This window comes from Aythya fuligula, chromosome 16, assembly GCF_009819795.1.
Source record: "Aythya fuligula isolate bAytFul2 chromosome 16, bAytFul2.pri, whole genome shotgun sequence".
In the NCBI taxonomy this organism is placed as follows: domain Eukaryota; kingdom Metazoa; phylum Chordata; class Aves; order Anseriformes; family Anatidae; genus Aythya; species Aythya fuligula.
Window position 1 is genome coordinate 14,979,122 of NC_045574.1, and position 14,981 is coordinate 14,994,102.

The following is a 14,981-nucleotide window of genomic DNA, read 5'->3' on the forward strand; positions in this document are numbered from 1 at the left end:
TTGGGGGGGGAGAGGCCCCATGGCAGAAGCTCACCCCCAGCACAGAACCACCCCATACCCATCTGGGGCTGCTCCACGTCCCCTCCTGGGGCTGCAAAGCACCTAAAGACATTGGGGGGCCACATGCAGAGCTGCCCCCTCCTCATGGTGCCCTGGCACAGCACCCTGACCCCAAACTCCTCTCCTCATAGTGCTGGATGAGGCCTTGCCCCCCATTGCAGGCCCACTGTGACCCCCCAGCCCACCATGTAACCCCCCCAGGAGGTGACACAGTGACCCCCCCCAAGCACAGAGACCTGCTGCTACGCAGGGCCGGCGCAGGACTTTTCACTTTTATTATAAAAATATCTCGCAAGCAAAAAGAAAAGAGAAACAAGTTGTGGTCAGTACAAGCAGTCACACAGATCCCAAAGCAGCATCGAGGCTCCCTAATGCCCCACGCGGGCCCCGTGGGTACCATGCGGGGGGTGTCCCCACACCATGTCCTGGGGTGGGGGGGACACAAAGACACGTGTCCCCCCCCGTCCCTGGCTGCAGGGAGCTGGCCTGGCCCCCCAGCCAAGCCTGGGGGGGGGGTGGAAGGGGGCATGTGAGACGCTCAAGCTCTACAGGGTTTAGGGTTTGTTTTTTTTAACGTAGGCCTCGTCCTTAATTTTGCACATCTTATTCTAGTGCTACATAACACGGCAGTACACCCACGTACGACACAAGAAACATTGGGTTTGAAGCTCTAAAAATTAAGAGTTACATGTCGAACAGTCAAAACATGTTAAACAGTGCCTGGGGGGGGAGCTGTGCCCAAGGGGGGGGGAGAGCAGGGCCTCGCTGCGGCCCCCCAGGCCTGGCTGGGGCTGCGTGGCTGTGGAGGGAGCACGGCTCGGTCCTGGAGCAGGGCAAGACTGAGGAAGAGGAGGAGGAGGAAGATGTTTGGTGCCAGGGAGCTGCAGTGCCCCAGGCAGCACGATATGGGAAAGCCAGCACAGCCCCGGCTCGCCTCGCACACCCCACACACCTCCCCAGCCTCGGTGGCCACGGCGTGAGAGCCCGCAAAAGAGACACTTGGGAAGAGAGAGGTGGACGCTCACGTCCTTCCTTTAAAGCCAGAGTTTTTCCAGGCAAGAGAGCCCCCGAAGGCAGAGCAGGGGCCCCCCAGCTGCAGGAAGCCGTGGCAGCAGCATCCCCACAGCATCTGGCTCGGAGGCACTGTCCTGGTCCCCCCCCAAGCCCAGCCAGGGTTTCCTGACGAGCTGCAGCGCTTTCCAGCGATGAATCCTTGGGTTTCGCAAGCAAACCCAACGCATCACAGCTCAGGGGCCCTCTCGGCCAAGGGGGAGTCCCACAGGCAAGGAGTCCCCAACGCTGCCCCAAAAACCAAGTCTCTGCGGACAGAAGTCAGCCCCCGGGAGCGGCTGCGGTGCCAAAGGCTGCGCTTCCATCCCAAACCGCAGGTACCGTAGCAGTCGGTGCTGCCGAGAAAGCCGCCCCTGGGGAGGACCTGGACCCCGCGAGCCCCAGCCGGTGCAGCCCCGCTCACTGCCGCTGGATCTGGACGCTGGCGTACTCGGAGGTGGTCTCCTCGGGGCACGGGGCAGGCCGCCGGGGCGCCTTGCTGAGGTGCACCATGTCCAGGTCTGCATAGGTGAGGTTGTCGTTGCTGGCGGGCGCCTGGCTGCCCTGGATGCAGGCGTACTCCGACTGCTGGCTCACTTCGATGACCCGCTGGACGTTCTTCTTCTCTTTGGTGAAGTTCAGGTCAGCGTAGGTCATGTTGTTGGGGTCGGAGTCCTGCGCGAGATACCAAAAGGTTTTCCTCTGAGGGCACAAGTGAGGACCCCCATGTGCCCACCCCACTGCTGCTTGCCCCAGGACAGCTCAGCCTCTACTCATGCAGCAGGAGCTATGCCAGCAGCCAGCTGGGACAACCCTGCAGCAACGTTTTCACCTCGTGCCTTCAAACTAGTGGCCACTGACACGGCTCAGAGCCAGCAGGAGCCAAGAGCCACCACCAGGCCTTGCAGAGGTGTCTCCCGAGGGGTCCCTTGCTGATGCCAACCCCGTCACCACCATCCTGGTCAGGGCCTCACGCAACAGCCCCCAACCCTTCTAATGACACCAGCTGCACGCAGCCCACACGGGAGCCAGCACAGGCTGGGTGGGACGGACAGATTGCTGCTGATCACGACATCGCACACAACCACGTCACCAAACACAGAACTCCTCCACGAAGAGCCTCCTTCGCCACCGCGCAGCTGGTTCCAGTCATCGCAACCCAACTTCTCCCAGGAGGAGAAGGAAAAGAGGCAAAGGCAGAAGAAGAGATGCTGGGAAGCGAGCATCCATCCCCAGGGCAGCTTCTCCTCCCTCTCCCTCTTTGGCCACAGCGTGGAGACACTGAGATGCTTCACACAGGAGCCACCACCACCACCCTACGCTCCCACATCTGCTGGCTCCCGGCTGCTCGCCCCTCCCCGGGTGCCACAGGTAAGGGACACACCTGGGTGGTTGTCCCGCTGCTCTTCTCCGGCTCATGTAACCTGGAAGGGGAAAGGAGACAGGTCAGACCAACCGAGCACCCCGTTTGCCTCTTCTCTAGAGATGGAGCGGGCGATGGGTGACTCAGTGAGGGGAGAAGATCTGCACTTACCTAGCAGATGGCGAGCTTTTACCTGCCAGAAGAGAAATAGGTTAGGAAAGAAATGGTTCAGGAAATGAAGTAACCCCCACTTCCCAAGGAATGCTAGCCCACACGCACAAAAAAAATAATAAATCAAGAGCAGATGCATATTTTCCTAGAGACAAGCGGCTGCATTTTTCAGAAGTTTGACTTCATTTGGTGCAGAACTTTTCCTGGTGCAGAGCAGGAGATGCGGGGTGGCATCAGGTGTTTTGGGCACAAGGAGAACTGAGCGCATTTGGTTCTGCACCAGGCAGAGCTTTCCCCGCAGCCTGCAAACACCCTGCGAGTTCTGCTCTGTCCTCCCCTATCTGCAGGAGCTGCAGCCGTGAATTTCAGCATCAAAGCTCCGATGCTCGAGAAGAAGGGGCTGGAGGCAGCTGCTTCCCTGCCACGCACGTGTGTTTTCCCTTACCCTTGCTCTGCTTCACCCGGATGAGGTAGAGAATTGCAACCACCAGCAGCGCCAGCACAGTGCAGACCACTCCCACCGCAACGTAGATGAAGAGTGAACTGCCTAAAACGTGAATCACAGGTCAAAAATATCACCATGGGCCCAGAGGCAATGGCAGCACTACGAGCCCCTGCAGCTGGGGTCGGTGCAGAGACGCTCTAAGCAGCAGGGACAACATTTGGGTTCCCAGCAGCACCCCCCCAAGGACACAAAGACCTTGGACCGAATTCTGGTGGGACTTCGAGCTCTCCCAGGGGGGTGACATCCCACAGCCTTGCCCTCAGGGGCCAGATCGCATGGGCTCTCACCCACCGTTTGTGTAGGGGGAGTTGGATTCCTTCTGGCCTGAGGCGGTGACCCACAGCGTGGCATTCCTGCTGAGGGGGTCCTGGCCCTCGTGCAGCACCCGGCAGGTGAACACGGAGCCGTTCTTCTCCTGCACAGCTTGCACTGCGACCATGCTCCTCAGCTCGAACAAGCCCTCAGGGGTCTCCGTCAGCTGAGGAGTGCTCCCCGTGTTCATCTCCTTCCCATTCTCCAGCCAGGTGATGGTCACACTTCCCGGGTAGAAGCCCTGCACCTCGCAGGTGAAGTTCACCGTCTCGTTCAGCCCCACGGAGCCTGAAGGCTGAACCACAACCTTGCTGGGGGGAACTGGGAAGAGAAGCAGTGGCTGGAGACGGCGTCCCCCGGCCTCGTGCCGGCGGGGGCCCTGTCCCAACCCCGGGGCCGTGAGCACCGGTCCCCACTGATCCCTCACCTCGCAGGACCTGGCTCAGACGGTAACTCCTCGTCAGCGGGGCCGTCAGCGTGGTGTGCAGCACCTGGCAGGTGAGCTCTGAGCGGATGTCGTCCTTCTGCAGCATCACCGTCACGGTACTGGACAGGCTGTAGGTGAAGTTCGATGGCTCAGGGGTGACATTGGGCAGCTGAGACTGAATCAGGGTCTTGTCCTTGAACCACTTCACATTGATGTCACTGGGGAAGAACCCCCAGGAGTTGCAGGTGAAGGATGCCGTCTTCCCCGGCTCCACTCGGTCTCTGGGCCCGGACACAGTGGGGTTGGAGGGTCTGGCTGTGGGAGAAGCGTGGGTCCATCAGCCAGGCTGTGCCCCCCTGGCCCCGGGACCCTCTCCCTGGGCCGGCTCCTGAGCCCCTGCCCCAGAGCAGAGCCCAGGGGACGGGACGGGGGCTGAGCCGGCAGGGCTGGCTCCTGCTGGGAGCTGTACTGGGAGCCCCACTCACCCTGCACCACCACCACCGTGCCCTCGCCACGCTGATACAACTCTTCACCGGCGGTTGTTTTGTGAAACTTCACACAGTAATAGGTGCCGGTGTCCTCGGGGCGGACGTCCCTGATGAGGATGGTGAAGTCCGTGCTGGAATCATTCCCTGCCCTCTTTCCCCAGGTTGAGGGGTCTTTTTGGTCATAAATGGTCTCATTGCCACTGCCCCAGCCCTTCAGCCACTTCACAGCACCGATGGGACCCCCTGCAGTCACGGTGCAGCTCAGGGTCAGCGTCTCCCCCACTCTCACTGACACCTCCTTCTGGGGCTGGTGCAGCTGAAAGCCTGCCTGGGCATCGGCACCTGGGGACAAACCAAACTCCATCAGGTCCCTTCCAACTGCAGAAGCAGCCCCGTGGCCCCCATCCCAGTGCCTGTCCCCCCGACAGCATCTGCCAGCCCCGGCTCCGTGCCTGTCCCCACGACACAGGACTCGTGGGCAGCTCTGTGCCGACACCCCGAGGCAGAAGGTCAGGAGCAGGCACAGCCCGTGCCTGCAGGTCTCAGCTGGGGAGTCGACCAGAGCCCAGCTGCACAAACGCATTTCACGCTCTGCGCAGCCCAAACCTCGAGCCGAGCCCCGCTGCCTCCCCCTCCTGGCGCATCTCGCTGCCATCAGCCAAGAGGACTCAAGGGCACGCAATGCCAAACGCCAAGCCGCGGTCTCCCCTCGCAGACTGGGGCTGTACCACCACATTCTGCACTGAACATCTCCGTGTGCACCAAATTCAGCCCCAGCAGAGCCCAGCTGTTAGCTGAAGCCCGTGAGGCAGCCGCTGTTCCTCCTCACCACCGGCAGAGGAAACCCGTCACCTTCCGAGCGGCTCTGCACCGCGGCGCCCTGATGCAGCCGACCCCGTGCCCCTTCCCGCATGCACCCTCAGCAGGGCAAAATCCCCGAGGGCTCCAGGGGAAGGGCAAAAGCTCTGCTCTTCCCCACGGCCGGGCAGTGACTGCAGCAGGCACGGCTCAGCCCAGCAGGAGCCGGCCACGTCCCCGCTCCCCATGGGGCGAGGGAGCCGCAGCACCGCAGGCAGAGCCCCCCGCGGCTCTACCACCTATTAATTTTGGTGACGCTTGTCGTAGGGCTGTAGTTACTGCACCTGAACTCAATGAGCGTCTGAGGGAAGGTTTTTAAGCAGCGTGGAGGTGGGAGCACTGCCTGAATTCCCCTGCTGATAAGGGACAGCCGGGTGCTGCTGACCACGCCGTAACCCCGGGGCTGGTGAGCGGCGTGCAGGAGCGGTGCCACGGCTGTGTGAAGGCTGCCAGACCTGGGCAGGCAGCTCCTGCTGCAGCTGCCAGCACTGGGAGCACACGGATGAAGGCCACGGGCCTCCAGAAAGGACTTTGTACGAGCTGTGGTGCAACCAGCCCAGCCTGCTCCTCAGCTCCGTTTGGGTTGCGGCTGCGCCCCGACTCTTGAACCAGAAAATCCCAGGGCAGGGGCTCCCACGAGGCTGCCCACGCACCCTGCAGCCCCACGCACCTCAGTCCCACGCGGGGGCAGCTCCGTGCCAAGCCACAGGAAGAGACAGGCATGGAGATCTCATCTTTGAGGCTTTTTGACCAGGGCAGCAGCTCGCTGAAGCTCTGCGCGGGCCGACGCTCGCAGCCAAAAGCTTCAGGCCTCAGCACTTCCCTTCCAAGCCACAGCAAGGCCAGTGTGGTAGCAGCACACAATGCCAAAACAAGCTTGTGCCAAAAAACAGGTGTGGAAAGGTGGAAAACAGGTTTGTGTCACACCTGAGCGCGCCCTTCAGGCTGAGCCTCCATTTCCTGCCTGTGCACAACGGGCTGGGCTTCTGCAAGCAGAGCCTGAGATTTTGGGGTGATGCGTGGCTGGGGAGGGGGGGGAGCAGCCCCAGAGCAGAGACCCTGAACCCAGAGAGGGCCAATACGCGGCACAACTTCTGGTGCAGCTTCTCCTGAGAGCATCTGAGCATGGCACAGAAGTTGGAAAGCCTCCAGTGGAGCAGGAACGGAGCACAGACAGGGGATGGGGCAGCTCCAGGCACCGGGATCGCCACCCCCAGCACAAACCCACGACCCCTTTGCAGACCCAGGGCAGCCGCCTGGCTGCAGGATGCGTGCTGCTATCTGCTTCCTGCCCCATCTGGCCAACAACACCCACGTTGCCCCGTGGCTCATCAGCACGGGGTGCTGCAAAAAGGGCCGGGCACAGCCGTGGGTGGCTGCGGGAAGCGGGGACCGGAGCTGGGCCCCCTCTGCACCGCGTGACAAAAGCTTTGCTCGCTCCTCCCCGCTGCAATCCTGCCTAAAAGCATCCTCAGCCTCATCCCCATGGGCACCCGGAGGGCCCCGTGCGCTGCAGGAGCTGCCCAGCTCCCGGGGACCAGCACAGCCCGCGCGGAGCCACGCGCTCCCTCTGCATCCTCCCTCTCTCCATCTGTCGAGCTCTCGGCGAGGCACGCGTCGTGCCCGGAGGGGAGGAAGGCGGTGGGGGGAAAAAACACCCGCTTTGGGGTCTCTGAGAGGGGTTTCAGAACAGGGTCAAGGCACAAGCACCGCTCAGCTGCTGAGAGTATTTCTCGGTTCTGCCTCCTCGCTGGGCAGCGAGGCGAGGGGCTGCTGCTGGCCCCGGCACCCGAGAGCAGCCAGGGAGCACGGGGCTCTGTGCTGCCTCGGGTGCTGGCAGCTCTCGGTCTTGGTCGTTACATAAAACATTTCACGGCTCCAAAATAGCCCCTCCGATCGGGCTGAGACGAGGCTTTTTGGCTATTTCCCCCCCCCCCCCCCCGTGAGTTCTGCTGTGAGGCACTGTGCTAATTCAGAGATTTTTCACGCAGCTCTGCTCGGATCGCCACATTCGGGATTCGCAGGAGATTTATTATCCATGAGCTTCAGCCATGATACGTCGTGTTAACACCACGCTGCCCTAACGAGGTGCTGGGAGCCCCCCCGGCAGCCCCTCGAGGCACCGTGCAGGCTTCCCCACGTCCCCTGCTCATTGCCCCACATCCCCTGGTCGGGCACAAGCGGTTCCCAACATCGGCAGCACCCCACAGAGCCATGCCCCCACCCCCCTCGTGATGGGAAATCACAAAGGGGAAGTTGATTGAAAACCCCAGAACATGCAAGCTTGAAAAATGCAAAGTTTCCACCGAGGCTCCTTCTCTCCCTCCCCCTGAGGGCAGCTTCCCCTCGCATCATGTACGAGATCTCAGACTTTCACATCTCCTCTTCCTCGTGCCGCCCCGTGCCTTTACCTCTTCCCACCGTGTTTTGCCCCACAACGAGCAACAGCCCAGCAAAGCCAGCTTCCTACCTGCCACATCCCGCAGTGCCACCCCATAAAGCTCTTTTCTTAGAGGACAGACAAGCCAGACCCCAAACCTCCTGGGGAGGGAGCGCAGCCCTCTCCCTCTTGCCACCAAGGTCGAGGGGAGTTCAGGTGCTCTGCCCTTGTCACCTGCTCTGCCCTACACTCCCAAATTACCAAAGGGCTTTTTGCAGGCCCAAGGAGAGGGCAGGAGCACAGGCACCATGCTGCCCGGGCTGCTGGAGCCCTCGTCCTTTATTCGATTTCAATCAAGAGCACACCACCACCTCGCTCTCCCGCTGCGGTGAAAGTTTTCCATCTCGGTGACACATTTTTTTTTCCCCTCTAACTCCACCTTTTTGAAGTATTTGATAGCGCACAGATTGTAAGAGGCCAGGGTTTGAATTGGAGCGAGAGCGCTCGAATGAGTCCCGGTAAAAATAGATTTTCTTCAGAAGGCGCCGGGGAAGGAGTTTGGGGATGGCGAGGGGAGGGCGCCGTGCAGCTGGCCGCCGGCATCCGGGCGCGGATGGGCAGAGGCACCCCAAAATAATCCTCCTGGAATTTCACCTGCAGCAGGGAGGCTGCCGGGGAAACTAACAGGTGCCGGCTATAAAAAGAGCCTGGAAGCTGCAGTTTGGGGGGAAGAAAAAGGGAGCGAGATAGTCACCCAGCGCCGCGCGGATCCCAGGCGGGCGCGGGGAGGGCCGTAGTAGGGCTATATTTTACAGAATGACATCAGAGGAAGCCTCGGATCACGCACAGCCACCACTTGCGAGCTCCCCTCCTACAGCGTTAACAGAAATTTAACAGATCTCAAGCCAGAGCCCCGCGACCGAACAGATTTCCTCCTCCTCGGAGCCTCCGGGAAGCGCCCCCAAAGCCCTTCGTTGAGCAGAGCCTGCAGCCAAGGGCTGGGAGCAGCGGAGGTTTCACAAGGGGGCTTTGCAGTTGGGTTTTCCAGCACATCGCTCCCCTCTGCCCTACAGAAAGGCATCCTGCAGCCTCATCTCTTTTCCCCTTTGCTCGGCGATGGCTTCCTGCAGCAGCAGGAGCCCGTGCCAGCTCCTCGAGGTCAGGCTGGGTTTGACCACGGGGGCAGGAGAGCTCCCTGCAGCGTCTCCACCAAACCCACGTGGAAAGAGATTTGCATGCCTGCACCCAAAACCATTCGCACAAACCACCGCTCTCACCAGCTGGCAACCCAGCACCTTTTGCCCTGTTGGGAGGCCAGGATGGTTTTTTGTTTTTTTTCCCTACCACTGGCTTGGAAAAAAGGGGTTCTCCCTCCGGGGCGACATTTGATTAAGCTCGACAGCTTCGCTTGAGCCATTCATTTGTGGCAGGAAATCGCAGCGGTTCACTGAAGCGGAGCTCACAGCCAGAGCCTCGCTGGCTTTCAGCAACCAGGAGTTTCCAGCTTGGGGCCAACACTCCTCAGTCGTGATCAGGCAATCGAGCAAACAAGCAGCGCTGTGGCGAAAGCATTTGCTTTCTGTTCGAGTTTGCGCTCAACTCCCCGCCGAAGCGAAGCTCCGACAGCAAACGTCTCCAAAAGGCCCTGGGGAGCTCCCCCCGCACAGCACCGAGGCGTTTCAGCCCAGCTGGAGGTGGGCAATTCGCAGGGGGCTCCAGCTGAGGGGTGCAAAAATTTGGACGGAGCAGGCAAAACGCCCACTGGGGAGACGCTCCTGAACACGGCGCACCGCTTTCGCCCCACGAGGTTCGCACGAAACGCCCCGTTCCTCCCCAGAGGAGCAGAAGACACCGGGCCAGGAGAGTGATTCCTCAGCAGTTTCGCTCGAGATAAACAGCACCGAAATTAAATATTCTAGAAATGAAACATCCTTGAAAGCAGCCTCCACCACAGGGCTTCCTCCTGGCAGGACAAGAAACTTCCCACTCGCACGAGGGAAGAGAAACAGCCAGGGAGCGGCACGAGCTCTGCTCCGCTGGCCCTTCCCATGCTGCAGCCCCGAGCTTCTCCCAGGGACTGGCAGTGCCGTGAGCCCTGGGGAGGGCAGAGACACCCCCGGGCAGGCTGCAGCAACCTGGGGGCACCCAAAGGTGGCCCAGGAAGGAGGGCTGGGAGGCGTGGGGTGCCCGGCATGGCACAATCCTGCAACCCCGGTGCTCAACGCTTGGGCAGAGCGCAGCAGGAGGTGCACGCAGTCACGGGGGGGGAGCCTGGGGGGCAGCAGGGAAAACGAGCTCCTGGCGTGGAGCCTCCCCAGCACCTCCACCACGCTGCTGTGCCGCTCGGGGCAGCCTGGGAGCAGCAGCGCCGGCTGCTCGCCGAGATTCGCCTCTCCCACGGCTGGCAAGGGGGGGGTGCTGGCAAACGGCTGGGATCACCATGCCTCTTCCCAGCCCTGCCTGCTCCCCGCATCTTTTCCCCAAGGAAGGGGAAAAAAAAAAAAGCAACCACGCTCTCCCCGCAAGTTCGCTCGCCATTGGCACGCTCTAGGTCACCCAGGAAAAAGGTCAAAGCCGGCGCGGGGAGCGCACGGCACACGGTGGGGGAAGGTTGGGGAGCAGGGAGCGGGCAGCACCCGGCAGGACGCAGGGAAAAAGCAGCAGGGAGCAGGCCCAGCACCTTACCTGGCCAGGGGCGCAGGCTGAGCAGCACCAGGCAGGTCAGCGGCCAGGCAGGGCGGCGGGGCAGGAGCTCCATGGCCGGGCTCTTCCTGAGAGGGGGGGGGGGAACAGACACGAGAAGGTTTCAGAGCGCGCACCCCCGGGGCTTGGCTTTCGTTGATTGGTTTTGGTTTTTATTCGTTTTTTTTTTTTTTTTTTTTTTTTTTCTTCCCTCTCTCTCCTTCCCCCTTTAAAATGCAGAATTGCAGATGGAGAAGGAAATTGCACTTCGCAGCCCCAAAATGAGGAAGGATGGCCGTGCGACTCCCCCCTCCCCTCTCCCCTCCGCGCTCCGCTGCAGGCGCACGGCCGGCTTGCGCCCACGCAGCACCCACCCCCCCCCAACCCCTGTACCCCCCCATTCCCGGTATCCAACCCCCCCCCCAAGCCACGGACACCGACCTGGCCGAGCCCCCCCCACCCCCCCCGGGCCGTTCCGTTCCGTGCCGAGCCGCTCCGAGCCGTGCCGAGCCCGTTCCGCCCCTGCCCCGCCGCGGCGCCGCCTCCGTTGCTTGGCACCGGGACTGGGGCCGGCCCCGGTGGCGGAGGATTGGGGAGGGGTGGGGGGGGGGCTCCGAGCTGCCCGGCCCCGCCTGGCTCCCGGAGAAGTTGCGGGGGGCAGCCCGGGTGCACGCCGCCCTCTTAAGGTGGGCTACGGAAGGATCCGACCCCCCCCCCGAGCCCCCCTGGCCAAGGCGCACGGGAAGAAGCAGGGGCGCACATCCAGGATCGGGGGTCGGTGGCTGGAGCCCCCCCACCCTCAACACGCAGCCCAGGGTAGAATTGGGGGGGAAAAGCCCCTTGGGGGCTGCACGAGGGGTCTGGGGGCTCCCAAGGGGCTGCACAGGACCCGCTGCAGGTGCACGAGTGGGGGTCCGGAGGTGCGCGTTGGGGTCAGGATGGGGACCCTCCTGGAGGTGCCTGCAGCCAGCCCTGCAGGGCTCCTGGGGACAGCAGGACAGCCCCCCCAGGACCCCCCCAAGCGGGGAAATGGGGTGAGCAGGGTGAGCCCAGCTGCTGGGAGGGGACGGGAACAGCAGCGATGGGAAATGGTGACGAGGGAGGGAGCAAAGGAAGAGGGCGCCTGGACGTGAGCATCCCCAGGATGCGTGTCCCTGCAGCTCCCTGCTTCAACCAGCACAGAGTCCCTCCCAGGGGAGGCACAAGGACACGTCCTCCACAGCCTGCTCCTGCCGCAGCTTCTCCCAGCACCCGTGGGTGCTTCAGCAAGGCCGGGGACCAGCTCGGTCCCCAGCACCCTGGGCAGCCACACACGACACCGGCAGCTCCAAGCAGGAGCCGCAGCAGGTCCTGAAGATAATTCAGCCCCCCCGGGACAGGTACGAGCTCTGCAGGCAGGAGCTGAGCAGCAGCACCCGGCCTCAGCTCCGCAGCACCCATCACAGCCGAGGGGTCTCTCACACCAAGCTCGACCCGAGGGCAGCAGCCGGGGCTGTGCCGGGACCACTACAGGCACCAGCAGCTCCTGCCTCCTTCCCCGGCAGCCGCTGGGGCTGTCGGCTTTATTTAGAGCTTCCCATAAACAACCAGCAAAGATAGCTGAAGTGACTTGGCACCGTCAATCTGCGCACGTCTCAGCCCAGGCGCGTTCTCGTCCCCGTCCCTGTGAGCTTCCCCATCGGCCCTGCCGGGTGCAGCTACACCCACATGTTGCATCCAGCCCTGATTTAACTCGGTTAGGAGCCAGGACAGACCCCAGGGACCTCCCCGGAACAGCTGGGGGTTGCGCTCCTTTGCTCTGGCCCCTGCAATTCCCAGGGAGCCCAGGAGAGATCTAACACGCGGCCACCGCCGTCCCCAGGAGCCCAGGGCAGCTGCTGCTTTTATTTCCCCTTCCCACATCTGGCGAGCACGTGAGCAAGCAGCAGGGGCCCGGAGGAGCCATTTGGTTTGGCCTTTGGCTTGCTGCACAGGCAGCGAGGCGTGGGGATAAATAATGGCTTTGCATGGGGGGAGAGGACACGGGATTAGCTGCGGGTTTGTGGAAACCCTGCGGCGCCGTGCATCCCCTCCCAAACCACCTCTGGGAGCAGGAACCCAGAGAGAGAATAGGTGCTGTCGGGACGCCCCGCAGCCCTTCTGTGCTTCCCAGGTTATTTTTAACTAGAGCTCTTGAAGGCCTGCTGGGTTTCAGCCCGGCGCCGAGGGTTCAGACAACCTGTTGGGAGGCGATGGCAGAGCGCAGACAGCCCGCGCGCAGGCAGCCGCCACCACGGAGCGCCGGGGAAGGAGAAGTTGGGGCTTAAAAAAAAAGCTCCGCGAGAAGAAGGCACCGAGGCAGAGCAGATGGTGCAGCTCGAGCTTCCCGGGAAGAGCTGCGAGTGCTCCCCATCAGGGAGCATATGGGCAGGCTGCGCTGCGCCCCCCCCCCACCACCACCACCCGCCTCCTGCCCACGGCCCCTCCGCTCGCTGCTGGGGGGCCTGGAAGGAGCCACCCCGGGTGGGCAGCCCCCGTCCTGCAGCGAGGGGAGAGGAGCAGGAGCACGATGTGTCGGATGCACGGCACCATCACGCACAGCTCCGTCTGCTCCAGCACCCACGCGCCTCCAGGAGAAGCCCCTGCTCCGGCATCCCACCCCGGAGCTGGGTGGAGGGCTGGGGAAGGGTTTGAGCAGGGCTTTTTTTTTTGGGGGGGGGATCGGTGCTCTTCTGGGGCTTCGAGGCAGCGGGTGGCTTCCTCAAAGGGCTGCGTGGGTTGAGGTGAGCCACAGCTGGGCGGCAGCGCCTGGCGGGGAGGGTTTGGGGCAGATGGTGAATCAGAGCCCGGCAGCACCCAACGGGGCAGTCCCAGACAAAGGTTTTGCAGCGCTGGTTTTGCCCAGGCTCTTTTATTCCCCCATCAGCCTGTCAGATCCCCTCTGCTCCGTCTGCATGGCAGCAGCTTGCCTGGCTGGAGGGGAATTCAAAGGTGACCAGGGTGGGAGAGGTTTCAGTTCCCAAATGTGTGCCAAACACAGGCTTGGTAGCAAGCCCGACGATGGAGGTGGCAGCAGACCATTAGAAAACACCTTGAGCAAACATCCAGCAGCAGGGTGTGGGCTCAGAACTGTCCCCAGGCAGGTGACAGCCACCGATAACGCGCACAGCTCCCCACAGCAAGGTGCTGAGGGTTGCAGGGACCCCCCCCTGCTCCATCACATCCCAGCCCTACAGTGACCCGACCATGCCACGACACCGCCTCATGCTCCTGCAGCAAAACGAGGAGCTCAGCCACCCCGCAGCACGCTCAGCACCGCCGTCCTCCAGCTCCAGCACCAAAAATCGAGCCCCTTCCAGCTCGCCAGGCAGGGTGCACGTCCTGCAGACCCCCTGAGCCTCGGATCCAGCACCCTCCCCGGGCTTTTCTTCCAGCTTGGAAGAAAAAACACACAAATGGCTTCTAAAGTAGGTAGCTCCAATTACACCGCTGATATTTAGGGCTTCCAGCACAACAAATGGAGCTTCAGCTTCATTAGGTACCCTGCCAACTTAGCCCAAGACATCCAGTACAGAAAGAGCTTAAATTAGTTTATCTGATGTTAACTTCTAACGAGCGATACGCCAACACAGGGGTGGAAGGAAGCGACCTTCAGCCTGCTTCACGGGGCACCACGGACACAAACCCAGCTGAGCTGGACCACGGGGAAGGGACAAAGGCAGCAAAAATAGTGGGGGAAGCACCCCGGCCCCACAAACATCATATAAGGGATGAGGGGGGCATCGTACCTGCCTGCTCCTGCTGCAGCATCCACCACCAGCACCACACTGCTGTAAAAAGGAGGGGAGAGCCCCCAGGCATCCCATTATCCCAGGGGCAATTAGCTGCAGGTGCCTCGTTAGGGCACCGGGAGCAGCTGTGGAGTCCGGGGGCGGCTTCCTCCCAGTGCCAAGAGCCTGGCCGTGCCCAAAAAGCATCTCAGGGACCTTGTGGGATCTGCTACTGCTTTGGTTAAACTTTTAGGGTGTGATTTAGGGCTCAGCTGGGACCTCGCAGCCCGAGCTCCCTGCGCCAAGGGGCTGTGGTGGTGCCGGGGCTGAGCGCTCTCCCAGCCCAGCGGGGCCGGGGCACATTTCTCATCACGGCCCGATTAATTATAGCGTTGCTCAAGCGCTCTGCCAGGATCAGGGGGTGCCCTTGAAACCCATAAAACGCCGTTTATGGACCAGTTTAGCTCTGATTGATTCCTGCTGCTCTCTGCGCCGGGAGAAAGAGGGAAGGAGGCAGGGATGCCGGTGCAGGGAGCGATGCTCTGAGAGCATTTGTGGGGTTTATTCCCCCTCACCCCATGCGGAGCAGTGACGGATCATCCCCACGGCTGGCTGCGAGCAGGGGGAGCAGTGCTCCCGTGCCCCGGTGCCGTGCTGGGGCTCACCCATTCCCAGGCAATGCAGCCCCCACGGGATGCTGAGCAGCACCCAGTGGGTGCCGGAGCCGGGTAATTCCACCGGGCGTCCTTAACGCAGCCCGGCACGGTTCCTACGGGGAATTCCTGCCAGGCTGTGTCACGGCAGGAAAGGTGGTTTTATATCCTGTGCCTGGCCTGGCAGCCTGCCTGCCCCCCCCCGGCCAGACCTGGAGGCCATAGGGCCGGGAGCTGGACAGAGGGACGCAGGGTTTCGGGGTGGAAATGCTGACACGGTGGG

At 62.2% G+C, this 14,981-nt stretch overlaps 1 protein-coding gene across 1 annotated transcript; it reads right to left on the reverse strand.

Annotated features, from left to right (window-relative positions):
* Positions 1–535: 535 nt before the first annotated feature.
* On the reverse strand, positions 536–10,777 carry LOC116495915 (tyrosine-protein phosphatase non-receptor type substrate 1-like). Its single transcript, XM_032198658.1, has 9 exons — positions 10,738–10,777; positions 10,300–10,385; positions 4,374–4,718; positions 3,889–4,203; positions 3,441–3,782; positions 3,090–3,191; positions 2,645–2,666; positions 2,495–2,534; positions 536–1,785 (listed from the first exon to the last, which is right to left on the reverse strand). Exons 2-9 carry the CDS (start codon positions 10,370–10,372, stop codon positions 1,531–1,533), a joined length of 1,494 nt encoding a protein of 497 aa, XP_032054549.1. The 5' UTR covers positions 10,373–10,385; positions 10,738–10,777; the 3' UTR covers positions 536–1,530.
* Between the last annotated feature and the right edge of the window lie 4,204 nt (positions 10,778–14,981).

Bases quoted from the DNA above. Each gene is read 5' to 3' on its own strand.
- LOC116495915 (XM_032198658.1), bottom strand. From the start codon at position 10,372: ATGGAGCTCCTGCCCCGCCGCCCTGCCTGGCCGCTGACCTGCCTGGTG. The intron at 3,192-3,440 runs GTGGGTGAGAGC...TTCACGTTTTAG, and splicing joins CAACTCCCCCTACACAAACG to GCAGTTCACTCTTCATCTAC. The intron at 2,667-3,089 runs GTAAGGGAAAAC...CTCTTCTGGCAG, and splicing joins CCGGGTGAAGCAGAGCAAGG to GTAAAAGCTCGCCATCTGCT.